Raw genomic sequence first — 15,941 nt, forward strand, 5'->3', positions numbered from 1 at the left:
TTTTATATATATATATATACATATTATATATATATATATATATATATATATATTTTTTATTTTAAATTTTACCCCTTTTTCTCCCCAATTTCGTGGTATCCAATTGTTTTAGTAGCTACTATCTTGTCTCATCGCTACAACTCCCGTACGGGCTCGGGAGAGACGAAGGTTGAAAGTCATGCGTCCTCCGATACACAACCCAACCAAGCCGCACTGCTTCTTAACACAGCGCGCATCCAACCCGGAAGCCAGCCGCACCAATGTGTCGGAGGAAACACTGTGCACCTGGCAACCTTGGTTAGCGCGCACTGCGCTCGGATCGCCACAGGAGTCGCTGGTGCGCGATGAGACAAGGATTTCCCGACCGGCCAAACCCTCCCTAACCCGGACGACGCTAGGCCGAATGTGCGTCGCCCCACGGACCTCCCGGTCGCGGCCGGTTACGACAGAGCCTGGGCGCAAACCCAGAGTCTCTGGTGGCACAGCTGGCGCTGCAGTACAGTGCCCTTAACCACTGCGCCACCCGGGAGGCCTCTCCTCTCTCCTCCTCACCCTTAATTTTTAACGCACCAAAACAAAATACTATTTAAGTTTAGGGTTCTTCATCAGTCAGACAAACAGATGGCGAATAAAAACATGTTTTTGTTGTTGTTGGAAAACAGACATTGTTCTTAGTGAATACCCCCCTCCCTCTCTAATACAACACAGTACCAGCAGTCTAGTGAATACCCCCCTCCCTCTCTAATACAACACAGTACCAGCAGCCTAGTGAATACCCCCCTCCCTCTCTAATACAACACAGTACCAGCAGCCTAGTGAATACCCCCTCCCTCTCTAATACAACACAGTACCAGCAGCCTAGTGAATACCCCCCTCCCTCTCTAATACAACACAGTACCAGCAGCCTAGTGAATACCCCCCTCCCTCTCTAATACAGCACAGTACCAGCAGTCTAGTGAATACCCCCCTCCCTCTCTAATACAACACAGTACCAGCAGTCTAGTGAATACCCCCCTCCCTCTCTAATACAACACAGTACCAGCAGCCTAGTGAATACCCCCCTCCCTCTCTAATACAACACAGTACCAGCAGCCTAGTGAATACCCCCCTCCCTCTCTAATACAACACAGTACCAGCAGTCTAGTGAATACCCCCCTCCCTCTCTAATACAACACAGTACCAGCAGCCTAGTGAATACCCCCCTCCCTCTCTAATACAACACAGTACCAGCAGCCTAGTGAATACCCCCTCCCTCTCTAATACAACACAGTACCAGCAGCCTAGTGAATACCCCCCTCCCTCTCTAATACAACACAGTACCAGCAGCCTAGTGAATACCCCCCTCCCTCTCTAATACAACACAGTACCAGCAGTCTAGTGAATACCCCCCTCCCTCTCTAATACAACACAGTACCAGCAGTCTAGTGAATACCCCCCTCCCTCTCTAATACAACACAGTACCAGCAGCCTAGTGAATACCCCCCTCCCTCTCTAATACAACACAGTACCAGCAGCCTAGTGAATACCCCCCTCCCTCTCTAATACAACACAGTACCAGCAGCCTAGTGAATACCCCCCTCCCTCTCTAATACAACACAGTACCAGCAGCCTAGTGAATACCCCCCTCCCTCTCTAATACAACACAGTACCAGCAGCCTAGTGAATACCCCCCTCCCTCTCTAATACAACACAGTACCAGCAGCCTAGTGAATACCCCCCTCCCTCTCTAATACAACACAGTACCAGCAGTCTAGTGAATACCCCCCTCCCTCTCTAATACAACACAGTACCAGCAGCCTAGTGAATACCCCCCTCCCTCTCTAATACAACACAGTACCAGCAGCCTAGTGAATACCCCCCTCCCTCTCTAATACAACACAGTACCAGCAGTCTAGTGAATACCCCCCTCCCTCTCTAATACAACACAGTACCAGCAGTCTAGTGAATACCCCCCTCCCTCTCTAATACAACACAGTACCAGCAGCCTAGTGAATACCCCCCTCCCTCTCTAATACAACACAGTACCAGCAGCCTAGTGAATACCCCCCTCCCTCTCTAATACAACACAGTACCAGCAGCCTAGTGAATACCCCCCTCCCTCTCTAATACAACACAGTACCAGCAGCCTAGTGAATACCCCCCTCCCTCTCTAATACAACACAGTACCAGCAGCCTAGTGAATACCCCCCTCCCTCTCTAATACAACACAGTACCAGCAGCCTAGTGAATACCCCCCTCCCTCTCTAATACAACACAGTACCAGCAGTCTAGTGAATACCCCCCTCCCTCTCTAATACAACACAGTACCAGCAGTCTAGTGAATACCCCCCTCCCTCTCTAATACAACACAGTACCAGCAGCCTAGTGAATACCCCCCTCCCTCTCTAATACAACACAGTACCAGCAGCCTAGTGAATACCCCCCTCCCTCTCTAATACAACACAGTACCAGCAGCCTAGTGAATACCCCCCTCCCTCTCTAATACAACACAGTACCAGCAGCCTAGTGAATACCCCCCTCCCTCTCTAATACAACACAGTACCAGCAGCCTAGTGAATACCCCCCTCCCTCTCTAATACAACACAGTACCAGCAGTCTAGTGAATACCCCCCTCCCTCTCTAATACAACACAGTACCAGCAGTCTAGTGAATACCCCCCTCCCTCTCTAATACAACACAGTACCAGCAGCCTAGTGAATACCCCCCTCCCTCTCTAATACAACACAGTACCAGCAGCCTAGTGAATACCCCCCTCCCTCTCTAATACAACACAGTACCCATTAAGCCTACGTCCATCTTTGTATTCAAATAAATAAAAATAAACATTTTCTGCTATTTAATGTTTCAACCAGTTCATGTGGTTTATATATCCAAACCTGATTTATTCTATGCAAATCAGAGGTTTTGTTATTGACAGTTGTACGTTTCCACTCTTGGCTAATTTCAACAACAACAAAAAGGCGACTATCAGTTAAACACCATTTTTAAATATTTTTAGTACCTTCTCAGACAAGTGATCATAATTCATATAAAATAAAGAGATTAGTGTTGATTTTTGCACGTTATAGTATATTACATGGGTATTAATTACTACTTCTGTGTCTTCATGATAGCAGTCTTAGGACATGTCACAATCAATCCAGAAGCCACGTAACATGGAAAGGGTCAGTCACCTAGTCAGCTGTACAATTGAGCGTATTCAACTGAAATGTGTTACGGTACAGAGTCAATGTGGAGGCTATATACAGGGTATTACGGTACAGAGTCAATGTGGAGGCTATATACAGGGTATTACGGTACAGAGTCAATGTGGAGGCTATATACAGGGTATTACGGTACAGAGTCAATGTGGAGGCTATATACAGGGTGTTACGGTACAGAGTCAATGTGGAGGCTATATACAGGGGGTACCGGTACAGAGTCAATGTGGAGGCTATATACAGGGGGTACCGGTACAGAGTCAATGTGGAGGCTATATACAGGGGGTACCGGTACAGAGTCTATGTGGAGGCTATATACAGGGGGTACCGGTACAGAGTCAATGTGGAGGCTATATACAGGGGGTACCAGTACAGAGTCTATGTGGAGGCTATATACAGGGGGCACCGGTACAGAGTCAATGCGGAGGCTATATACAGGGGGTACCGGTACAGAGTCAATGTGGAGGCTATATACAGGGGGTACTGGTACAGAGTCAATGTGGAGGCTATATACAGGGGGTACCGGTACAGAGTCCATGTGGAGGCTATATACAGGGGGGTACCGGTACAGAGTCAATGTGGAGGCTATATACAGGGGGTACCGGTACAGAGTCAATGTGGAGGCTATATACAGGGTATTACGGTACAGAGTCAATGTGGAGGCTATATACAGGGTATTACGGTACAGAGTCAATGTGGAGGCTATATACAGGGGGTACCGGTACAGAGTCAATGTGGAGGCTATATACAGGGTATTACGGTACTGAGTCAGTGTGGAGGCTATATACAGGGGGGTACCGGTACAGAGTCAATGTGGAGGCTATATACAGGGGGTACCGGTACAGAGTCAATGTGGAGGCTATATACAGGGTATTACGGTACAGAGTCAATGTGGAGGCTATATACAGGGTATTACGGTACTGAGTCAGTGTGGAGGCTATATACAGGGGGGTACCGGTACAGAGTCAATGTGGAGGCTATATACAGGGGGTACCGGTACAGAGTCAATGTGGAGGCTATTACAGGGGGTACCAGTACAGAGTCTATGTGGAGGCTATATACAGGGGGCACCGGTACAGAGTCAATGCGGAGGCTATATACAGGGGGTACCGGTACAGAGTCAATGTGGAGGCTATATACAGGGGGTACCGGTACAGAGTCAATGTGGAGGCTATATACAGGGGGTACCGGTACAGAGTCAATGTGGAGGCTATATACAGGGTGTTACGGTACAGAGTCAATGTGGAGGCTATATACAGGGGGTACCGGTACAGAGTCAATGTGGAGGCTATATACAGGGTGTTACGGTACAGAGTCAATGTGGAGGCTATATACAGGGTGTTACGGTACAGAGTCAATGTGGAGGCTATATACAGGGTATTACGGTACAGAGTCAATGTGGAGGCTATATACAGGGGGAGGCACAGGTTATTCGAGGTAATATGAAAGACTCACAGCTGTTATCGCTAATGTATTGACTCAGGGGTTGAATTCTTATCTAATCAAGATAGTGTTTTATTTTCCATTAATTTAAAAATAAATGTTCAAATTTATCTTCCACTTAGACATTTTGTGTAGATCGTTTACAAAAAAAAAATTAAATCCATTTTAGTCCCACAACCTAACAACAAAATGTGGAATAAGTAAAGAAGTGTGAATGCAAATGACTGCTGTCTACACACACACACACACACACACACACACACACACACACACACACACACACACACACACACACACACACACACACACACACACACACACACACACACACACACACACACACACACACACACACACACACACACACACACACGATTTGGTAACTTGCTGTTTGGAGAGTCAATATTCCAGAACGGATTTGAAAAGTGAGCATTAAGGCCTGTAGTGTGAACACGGCTTCCGGACTGAGGGTTAAGTCACATAGATCTAGTAGAGCACCAGACTAGTGGTCTGTCTCTGTCTGGAAGAATGCTACTGTCTACCGGCTCCCCAGGCTCCCTGGCCCCCCAGGCTACCGGCTCCCCAGGCTCCCGGCCCCCCAGGCCCCAGTCTCCCCAGTCTACCGGCTCCCCAGGCCCCCCTGGCCCCCCTGGCCACCCGCTCCCCAGGTCCCCCAGGCTCCCGGCTCCCCAGTCTACCGGCTCCCCAGTCTACCGGCTCCCCAGGCCCCCCTGGCCACCCGCTCCCCAGGCCCCCCTGGCCACCCGCTCCCCAAGTCCCCCAGGCTCCCCAGTCTACCGGCTCCCCAGGCCCCAGTCTCCCCAGTCTACCGGCTCCCCAGGCCCCCCTGGCCACCCGCTCCCCAGGTCCCCCAGGCTCCCAGCTCCCCAGTCTACCGGCTCCCCAGGCCCCAGTCTCCCCAGTCTACCGGCTCCCCAGGCCCCCAGTCTCCCCAGTCTACCGGCTCCCCAGGCCCCCCTGGCCACCCGCTCCCCAGGCCCCCCTGGCCACCCGCTCCCCAAGTCCCCCAGGCTCCCGGCTCCCCAGTCTACCGGCTCCCCAGGCCCCAGTCTCCCCAGTCTACCGGCTCCCCAGGCCCCCCTGGCCACCCGCTCCCCAGGTCCCCCAGGCTCCCCAGTCTACCGGCTCCCCAGGCCCCAGTCTCCCCAGTCTACCGGCTCCCCAGGCCCCCCTGGCCACCCGCTCCCCAGGTCCCCCAGGCTCCCGGCTCCCCAGTCTACCGGCTCCCCTGGCCCCCCCGTCTCTTTCTCAATTTAGATTATTTTTTTTATTATTCCTTGCGTCCTCTTTCCTCTGACTTTTGAGATAGAGTTAAGGACAGAGGATGCAAGGGATGGAGGGAAGATGAACTGAGAGCCTCTGTCTGTAAGGATGCCCACCTGCTCCAGTGTAGCAGCGAAGCCCTGTCTGTCGGCCACGTAGGGAAGGCCATGAACCAACCCCACCTTCTCAGTCATCTGATTGGCCATATCGGTCAGAGTGTCCGGTTTCACTGGGGAGGAACAGGAACAAATCATTCTATCAATGTATATAGAAAGCCCATTGTTCATTTTATTTTAATTAAAATCAGCAGTTTACAGATCAGGCAATGGGATCTAACGTATCGTTTTCATCAAACATTTTTCATCCAACTACAGTACTTGAATATAGGTGAATAAAATAAACGTTGATTGCTTTACATACAAACATAACGTCTGGTTTATCTAGGTTCAGTTTATTTGTTCAAGGTTCAAAACTAGAATACATAAGATAGTCTCTCTATTATCTAACGGCTGTGAGTCAGTGATAAGAACGAAAACAGAGACCGCCGACTGATTTGTAACAGCGCAGCTGATTCATTCTGTTACGATTCAAAATCAGAGTAAGGAAACGGTCCCCAAAAGGCACCACAATCCCTACGTAGTGCACTACTCTTGACCAGGGCAGTGCACAACGTAGGGAATAAAAAAGGTGCCGTTTGGGACACAGGCAAAGTGGAGTTTCCTACCTCGTATTCCGCTGTCGCAGATCCACACGAGGTCATACTTGGCCCCTTCATAACCCGGCATCAAGTTATTAATCTTGGGGTTGATGCCGACCTTCTTTCCTCCTGCAACAGAACATTAGTTCAGTGACTTGACGTGCACTAGGACTGTCGGCATCACCAAGACTGTGTTGTAAAAACCAAGAGATTCTCTTCAACCCTCCTTTACAGACGGTTTCACTTCCCTTCAGCCTTTTCATCCAGCAGGGAGCCCGTTTTGTGCGTGGCCTTATATGGGACTCGCGGGTCACGGCAGGTGATGACACAGCCTGGGATCTTCCCAATTCATTACATTTTAATCTCGAAGACAACCAATACATACATTTACTCAATAAAAATGTTATTTTTTTAAATGATCTGTCTCAATAAAGTTAGAATATTGTCCAATCAAAATAAATCAGTAGTTCATTCTGCCCCCCAAAAACTAAATGTGAACGTATTCATTTTATATTTTGGCGACTGCGGAGGAAATTGCTATAAACTTCATGAGGAAGCCACAAGCTTCAGGTATATCATGCAATGTCCATAGACAAACATTGGCAGTAGAATGACCTTACCTTAGAGCACAGTAACTTTCAATGTGGCACCGTCATAGGATGCCAACTTTCCTACAAGTCAGTTTGTCAAATCCCTGCTTTGCTAGAGCTGCCTCGGTAAACTAGTAAGTGCTGTTATTGTGAAGTGGAAACGTCTAGGAGCAACAGCGGCTCAGCCACGCAGTGGTAGGCCACACAAGCTCACAGAACGGGTTTCCACGGCCGAGCAGCCGCGCACAAGCCTAAAATCACAATAAGCAATGCCAAGAGTCGGCTGGAGTGGTAAATAATGCTGACAGTCCGACAGACGAATCTGGGTTTGGCGGATGCCAGGAGAACACTACCTGCCCGAATTCATAGACCCAACTGTAAAGTTTGGTGGATGAGGAATAATGGTCTGAGGTTGTTTTTCATGGTTCGGGCTAGGCCCCTTAGTTCTAGTGAAGGGGAATCTTAATGCTACAGCATAGAATGACATTCTAGACGATTCTGTGCTTCCAACTTTGTGGCAACAGTTTGGGGAAGGAATGTTACAACATCTAGTGGAAAGCCTTCCCAGAAGAGTGGAGGCTGTTATAGCAGCAATGTTCCAACATCTAGTGGAAAGCCTTCCCAGAAGAGTAGAGGCTGTTATAGCAGCAATGTTCCAACATCTAGTGGAAAGCCTTCCCAGAAGAGTGGAGGCTGTTATAGCAGCAATGTTACAACATCTAGTGGAAAGCCTTCCCAGAAGAGTGGAGGCTGTTATAGCAACAATGTTACAACATCTAGTGGAAAGCCTTCCCAGAAGAGTGGAGGTTGTTATATCAGCAAATGAGGGGACCAACTCCATATTTAATGCCCATGATTATGGAATGAGATGTTTGATGAACAGGTGTCCACATAATATTGGTCAAGCAGTATTGGTGGTCAGTGTAATGTAGGGTTCAGAGGTCAAAGGGTCTTACAGGAGGCATGTATAGGTCTAAAAAAAAAGGGGCATAAAAATGTCCACTTTCAAAATGATTTAAAAATAAAATACGTGACAAATGTACCAAACGTCCTTCCTCCGATTACATTTATATGTGAGAATTGCCAGAACAATCTTAGATGGCAAAAACACATTTTCCATCCAGCCACGCTCAAAAAGGAATTGGCCAACTGTGTATTGTTGTTCAGTCCGTCTCTTTGTGTCCCGACAGGCCACCGTACTGAGCATTGACACGTTTCCCTACTTACAACTACACATATTAACACAGTTATTAGACAGATCTTAGAATAGCAGGACATGAGATATGAATATTAATTAACAGTTGTTCAAAGAATTCATCAACCAGACTCTTACCTATAAATAACCGAGCATCAACGTTGGGATATTTTCCTAGAAGCTTTTTACAAACATCAATGGCTGGGTCGTCATGGTCCTGTACACAGAGTAGGATCTCAAACTGGGCAGAGAGAGAGACAAAACGTTAGTCCAATACTGTAGAGAAACTGTAGAGAAAGACAGATATGTTAGTTCAGTCCAATACTGTAGAGAAAGACAGATATGTTAGTTCAGTTCAATACTGTAGAGAAAGACAGATATGTTAGTTCAGTTCAATACTGTAGAGAAACTGTAGAGAAAGACAGATATGTTAGTTCAGTTCAATACTGTAGAGAAACTGTAGAGAAAGACAGATATGTTAGTTCAGTCCAATACTGTAGAGAAAGACAGATATGTTAGTTCAGTTCAATACTGTAGAGAAAGACAGATATGTTAGTTCAGTTCAATACTGTAGAGAAACTGTAGAGAAAGACAGATATGTTAGTTCAGTTCAATACTGTAGAGAAACTGTAGAGAAAGACAGATATGTTGGTTCAGTTCAATACTGTAGAGAGAAAGACAGATATGTTAGTTCAGTCCAATACTGTAGAGAAAGACATATGTTAGTTCAGTTCAATACTGTAGAGAGAAAGTTCAAGCCACAAGCATTTATTAAATTAATTTGTTTAACTTCAACTGTGTTCCACTCTGACCCCTCCAACTGTGTTCCACTCTGACCCCTCCAACTGTGTTCCACTCTGACCTCTCCAACTGTGTTCCACTCTGACCCCTCCAACTGTGTTCCACTCTGACCCCTCCAACTGTGTTCCACTCTGACCCCTTCAACTGTGTTCTTCTGGCCATCTGACCCCTTCAACTGTGTTCTTCTGGCCCTCTGACCCCTCCAACTGTGTTCTTCTGGCCCTCTGACCCCTCCAACTGTGTTCTTCTGGCCCTCTGACCCCTCCAACTGTGTTCTTCTGGCCCTCTGACCCCTCCAACTGTGTTCCACTCTGACCCCTCCAACTGTGTTCCACTCTGACCCCTTCAACTGTGTTCCACTCTGACCCCTTCAACTGTGTTCCACTCTGACCCCTCCAACTGTGTTCCACTCTGACCCCTCCAACTGTGTTCCACTCTGACCCCTCCAACTGTGTTCCACTCTGACCCCTTCAACTGTGTTCCACTCTGACCCCTTCAACTGTGTTCCACTCTGACCCCTCCAACTGTGTTCCACTGGCCCTCTGACCCCTCCAACTGTGTTCTACTGGCCTTTTGACCCCTTCAACTGTGTTCCCCTCTGACCCCTTCAACTGTGTTCCACTCTGACCCCTCCAACTGTGTTCCACTCTGACCCCTCAGACCCCTCCAACTGTGTTCCACTCTGACCCCTCCAACTGTGTTCTACTAGCCCTCTGACCTCTCCAACTGTGTTCTACTGGCCTTCTGACCCCTCCAACTGTGTTCTACTGGCCTTCTGACCCCTCCAACTGTGTTCCACTGGCCTTCTGACCCCTCCAACTGTGTTCCTCTCTGACCCCTTCAACTGTGTTCCACTCTGACCCCTCCAACCCCTCCAACTGTGTTCTACTCTGACCCCTCCAACTGTGTTCTACTGGCCTTCTGACCCCTCCAACTGTGTTCCACTGGCCTTCTGACCCCTTCAACTGTGTTCCACTCTGACCCCTTCAACTGTGTTCCACTCTGACCCCTCCAACTGTGTTCCACTCTGACCCCTTCAACTGTGTTCCACTCTGACCCCTTCAACTGTGTTCCACTCTGACCCCTTCAACTGTGTTCCACTCTGACCCCTTCAACTGTGTTCCACTCTGACCCCTTCAACTGTGTTCCACTCTGACCCCTCCAACTGTGTTCTACTAGCCCTCTGACCCCTCCAACTGTGTTCTACTGGCCTTCTGACCCCTCCAACTGTGTTCCACTGGCCTTCTGACCCCTCCAACTGTGTTCCTCTCTGACCCCTTCAACTGTGTTCCACTCTGACCCCTCCAACCCCTCCAACTGTGTTCTACTCTGACCCCTCCAACTGTGTTCTACTGGCCTTCTGACCCCTCCAACTGTGTTCCACTGGCCTTCTGACCCCTCCAACTGTGTTCCACTCAGACCCCTCCAACTGTGTTCTACTCAGACCCCTCCAACTGTGTTCTACTTGCCCTCTGACCCCTCCAACTGTGTTCCACTGGCCCTCTGACCCCTTCAACTGTGTTCCACTCTGACCCCTCCAACTGTGTTCCACTGGCCCTCTGACCCCTTCAACTGTGTTCCACTCTGACCCCTTCAACTGTGTTCCACTCTGACCCCTCCAACTGTGTTCCACTCTGACCCCTCCAACTGTGTTCCACTCTGACCCCTCCAACTGTGTTCCACTCTGACCCCTCCAACTGTGTTCCACTCTGACCCCTTCAACTGTGTTCCACTCTGACCCCTTCAACTGTGTTCCACTCAGACCCCTCCAACTGTGTTCCACTCAGACCCCTCCAACTGTGTTCCACTCTGACCCCTCCAACTGTGTAAATCAGAGGCTTATTCTGAATAATACTACTCACTACTTTTGACCAGGTACCCTTCAGTGCATTTGGAAACTTTTCAGACCCCTTGACACATTGTTACAACCTTATTCTAAAATTGATAAAATATTTTTTTCACCCCTCAATCTACACACAATACCCTATAATGACAACGCAAAAACTGTTTGTTTTTTAAATCAATTTTAGCTAAATTAAAAATACTTAAATATCACATTTACATAAGTATTCAGACCCTTTACTCAGCACTTTGTTGAAGCACCTTTGACAACAATTACAGCCTCGAATCTTGGGTATGACGCTACAAGCTTGGCACACCTGTATTCTCTGCAGATCCTCTCAAGTTCTGTCAGGTTGAATGGGGAGCGTCGCTGCACAGCTATTTTCAGGTCTCTCCAGAGATGTTCGATGGGGTTAAAGTTCAGGCCACTCAAGGACATTGAGACTTGTCACAAAGGCACTCCTGTGCTGTCTTGGTTCACCGTAGGGATGGTGCCAGGTTTCCTCCTGACGTGACAGTTGGCATTCAGGCCAAAGAGTTCAATCTTGGTTTCATCAGAACAGGGAATCATGTTTCTCATGGTCTGAGCGTCCTTTAGGTGTCTTTTGGCAAACTCCAAGCGGCCTGTCATGTGCCTTTTACTGAGGAGTGGCTTCCGTCTGGTCAGTCTACTATAAAGGCCTGATTGGTGGAGTGCTGCAGAGATTGTTATCCTTCTGGAATGTTCTCCCATCTCCCTGACCAAGGCCCTTCTCGCCAGATTGCTCAGTTTGGCCAGGCGGCAAGGTCTAGGAAGAGTCTTGGTGGTTCCAAACTTTCTTCCATTTAAGAATGATGGAGGCCACTATGTTCTTGGGGACCTTCAATGCTGCAGACATTTGTTGGTACCCTTCCCCAGATCTGTGCCTCGACACAATCCTGTCTCGGAGCTCTACAGACAATTTCTTCTACCTCATGGCTTGGTTTTTGCTCTGATGTGCACTGTCAATTGTAGGACATGATATAGACAGTTGCGTGCCTTTCCAAAACACGTCCAATCGGTTGAATTTACCACAGGTGGACTATCAATCAAGTTGTAGAAACATTTTAATGATGATCAACGGAAACAGGATGCACCTGAGTCTTATTTTTTTTATAATTTAGCAAAAAAAAATATTATTATAATTTATTTCTCACTTTGTCATTATGGGGTAATATGTGTAGATTGATGAGGAAACATTATTTTATTACTATTTATAATGTTTCAGTCTTACTGGTACGGTGTTTCAGTCTTACTGGTACGGTGTTTCAGTCTTACTGGTACGGTGTTTCAGTCTTACTGGTACGGTGTTTCAGTCTTACTGGTACGGTGTTTCAGTCTTACTGGTACGGTGTTTCAGTCTTACTGGTATGGTGTTTCAGTCTTACTGGTATGGTGTTTCAGTCTTACTGGTATGGTGTTTCAGTCTTACTGGTATGGTGTTTCAGTCTTACTGGTATGGTGTTTCAGTCTTACTGGTATGGTGTTTCAGTCTTACTGGTACGGTGTTTCAGTCTTACTGGTACGGTGTTTCAGTCTTACTGGTACGGTGTTTCAGTCTTACTGGTACGGTGTTTCAGTCTTACTGGTATGGTGTTTCAGTCTTACTGGTACGGTGTTTCAGTCTTACTGGTACGGTGTTTCAGTTAGATTATTCATCATGTTTCACAGCTATTACTGAATATGAAAAGATAAGGACATAGTGAACCTGTAGAGACATGTTGGTTAAGGCTTGTTGTAATCGAGTATCACCCTAGGAAGGTAAGGCAGGGCGTTTTAAATACCTCTCAGTCATCCCTAACCTCACGTCCTATCCAGGTACTGTAACGGCAAAGTCCCTGCATGCATTTAAGACAGTTGTGAAAGGCTATCGCCAGCGTCAATCATCTGGTTTGGTTGGTAACACGCACCGACGTCATGGATATGTAATGCTTCCCTTTACAGCATCGTTCAATGGGAAGCAGGTACTTCTGGCTTCCTACACTCTAATGCATTACTATGACGTGTCCAACTGTATTGGAACATTATCTATAACAGTAGACTGATAGTTACTAACAAACAGTGTGGTGGGTAGGCCTGGGCAGTATACCATGTATTAACATACATACACCAGGGTACTTGGAAAGCCACGGGATTATTTTTCCATACCGTCAAAAACAATTTATTTTAAAGTTACTCAATAAATTGGCATATTTATAGCTACTTTTTAAAGTTATTGCCTGCAGTCAACTTGTGCAATACGCCGGGAGACAAAGCAGACTGCGTTCTTCATTAGGTCATGAGGCTTACCGTAGTTCCTCAGAACAGTTGAGCCCGTCACGTGATTTGTTTGTAAAATATCACAACAGGAGAAAGCGTGAGTCAGTGAGTTCCGCTTTCTAGATCTATCAGTGAGTCTTAGTTGTAACGGTGCACATGAGATGACTAAGTTACACTTGTACGCAATTCACTACTAAATATTTGCCATGAAGCTGTTTGAGAGAATGCCAAGAGAGTGTGCAAAGCTGTCATCAAGGCAAAAGGGTGGCTACTTTGAAGAACCTCAAATATAAACAAATATATTTTGATTTGTTTAACATTTTTGGGGGGGTTTTTGGGGTTACTACATGATTCCATATGTGTCATAGTTTTGATGTCTTCACTATTATTCTACAATATAGAAAATAGTAAAAAAAAAAATAAAGAAAATCCCTGGAATGAGTCGGTGTGTCCAAACTTTTGATTGGGTACTGTATGTCAATATTTATCTCCAGAAATTAGCATGGCATTTAGCCCATTAATATAATGCAGCTTTGGACCCCCGTCTCAAAACCACAAAGAGCGTTTGGAATTTTACAGAGAGCTATTAGCCTGTTAGTTCAGGGCTAAGCCTACCTCTCGTTGACGCAAGCAGCCGTGTCTCCCGTACTGTGCACACACAGTTGTTATCTGACAGTTAAGCCCTGTTTACATCTGAGCAGTCCACTGCAGAGCGGCGGACGCAAAACAGCATAAATACATTTAAAAAAAGAATGAAAACAGCTTCAAGCGTAAGCTTAAAACGACTAAAAGTATGTAGAAAAGATAATGGATATATACACATCTTTTCATAAAATCATTGAGAACTAACAATTACTCAAATAAGAGCTAGACAGTAAGAGAATAGAAAATTCCAAAAACAAATGAATTTAGCAGTAGTGTATATATATATATATATATATATATATATATATATATATATATATATATATATATATATATATATATATATATATATATATACACTATTGTTAATATGTTTGAGCAAAAGAACACAGCATTAGCCATGAGAAAAATAAAATATCAGCTCTATGGAGAAATGTGTTGAATTACAGGAAATTGTCTTAAAAATGTTAGTTTCTGTACAGCTATATAAAATTCTCTAAAAGACAGCCGCCTTGCCACACCCATTAATTCACGTCACTGGGGACCATCCGGAGTGATATCGCAGCACCCCCACGCAGTTGAAAAGCTACGTTGCGAAACGAATGCCGCATACTTTACATTTGTACATACTTTACATTTGTACATACTTTACATTTTTCCCAAACATTGCGTTTGTCTTTAATGCAGCCAGAGTCTGTCAATGGAAAAGGAAGTTACCAGACCACACAACAAGATGAAAATGTGTTTTTTGAGCAATAGTTAGTTAGCAACATGTAAACAATTAACCATTCCTATAAGTGAGTACTATTTAAAATGTTAAAATAACACACATTGGCTGTTACAAAGTCTTATGGATAGGGGGCAGTATTTTCACATTTGGATGAAAAGCATCCCCAGAGTAAACTGCCTCCTACTCAGTCCCAGTTGCTAATATATGCATATTATTATTAGTAGTGTTAGATAGAAAACACTCTGAAGTTTCTAAAACTGTTTGAATGATGTGTAACATAACTCATATGGCAGGCAAAAACCTGAGGAAAAGAATCCAACCAGGAAGTGGGAAATCTGAGGTTTGTAAGTTTTCAACTCAGCCCCTATTGAATATACAGTGGGATATGGGTCATCTTGCACTTCCTAAGGCTTCCACTAGATGTCAACAGGCTGAATGAGAGAGGAATGAGTCAGAGGTCTGCCAGCAGCCTCGGTCTCGTGATGTAACTTTCTCATGACCGCACCTCTCGTTCCATTGCTTTTCTACAGACAAATTAATTATCCGGTTGGGACATTATTGAACATTGATGATAAAAACATCCTAAAGATTGATTCTATACATCGTTTGATTTGTTTCTACGACCAGTAATATAACTTTGGGGGATTTGTCCGACATTTCCGCTGGACTTGCCCTTGAGTTTCGATTTGTTTACTAAACGCCCTAACAAAAGGAGGTATTTGGACATAGATTATGGACTTTATGGAACAAAGCAAACATCTATTGTGGAACTGGGATTCCTGGGAGTGCATTCTGACGAAGATCAAAGGTAAGTGAATATTTATGCTATTTCTGAATTATGTTGACTCCAACATGGCGGATATATTCTTGGGTTGTGTATGTCGTCTGAGCGCCGTACTCAGATTATTGCATGGTTAGCTTTTTCCGTAAAGTTTTGAAATCTGACACAACGGTTGCATTAAGCAGAAGTATATATTTAAATCTTTGAATAACACTTGTATCTTTTATTAATGTTTATTATGAGTATTTCTGTGATTTGATGTGGCTCTGTGCGAATTCACAGGATATTTTGGAGGCAAAGTCAAATGTAAACTGAGTGTTTTTTTTATATAAATATGAACTTGATTGAACAAAACATACATGTATTGCGAAACATGTCTCGGGAGTGTCATCTGATGAAGATCATCAAAGGTTAGTGATTCATTTTATTTCTATTTCTGCTTTTTGTGACTCCTC

General features: G+C 45.6%; 1 protein-coding gene across 3 annotated transcripts in view; it reads right to left on the reverse strand.

Moving 5' to 3' along the window:
* Nucleotides 1–15,941, reverse strand: part of LOC139422653 (ceramide glucosyltransferase) — a 34,850-nt gene that overhangs the window by 8,608 nt on the left and 10,301 nt on the right. For all 3 annotated transcript variants that reach the window (XM_071173818.1, XM_071173816.1, XM_071173817.1), the window contains exons 3-5: nucleotides 8,548–8,650; nucleotides 6,652–6,753; nucleotides 6,044–6,156 (exon numbers count right to left, since the gene is read on the reverse strand). In XM_071173818.1, coding sequence (XP_071029919.1) covers nucleotides 6,044–6,156; nucleotides 6,652–6,753; nucleotides 8,548–8,650 — 318 coding nt within the window. The remainder of the gene's footprint in view (nucleotides 1–6,043; nucleotides 6,157–6,651; nucleotides 6,754–8,547; nucleotides 8,651–15,941) is intronic.

The sequence above is a fragment of the Oncorhynchus clarkii genome, chromosome 12 (assembly GCF_045791955.1).
Source record: "Oncorhynchus clarkii lewisi isolate Uvic-CL-2024 chromosome 12, UVic_Ocla_1.0, whole genome shotgun sequence".
NCBI classification, from domain to species: Eukaryota; Metazoa; Chordata; class Actinopteri; order Salmoniformes; family Salmonidae; genus Oncorhynchus; species Oncorhynchus clarkii.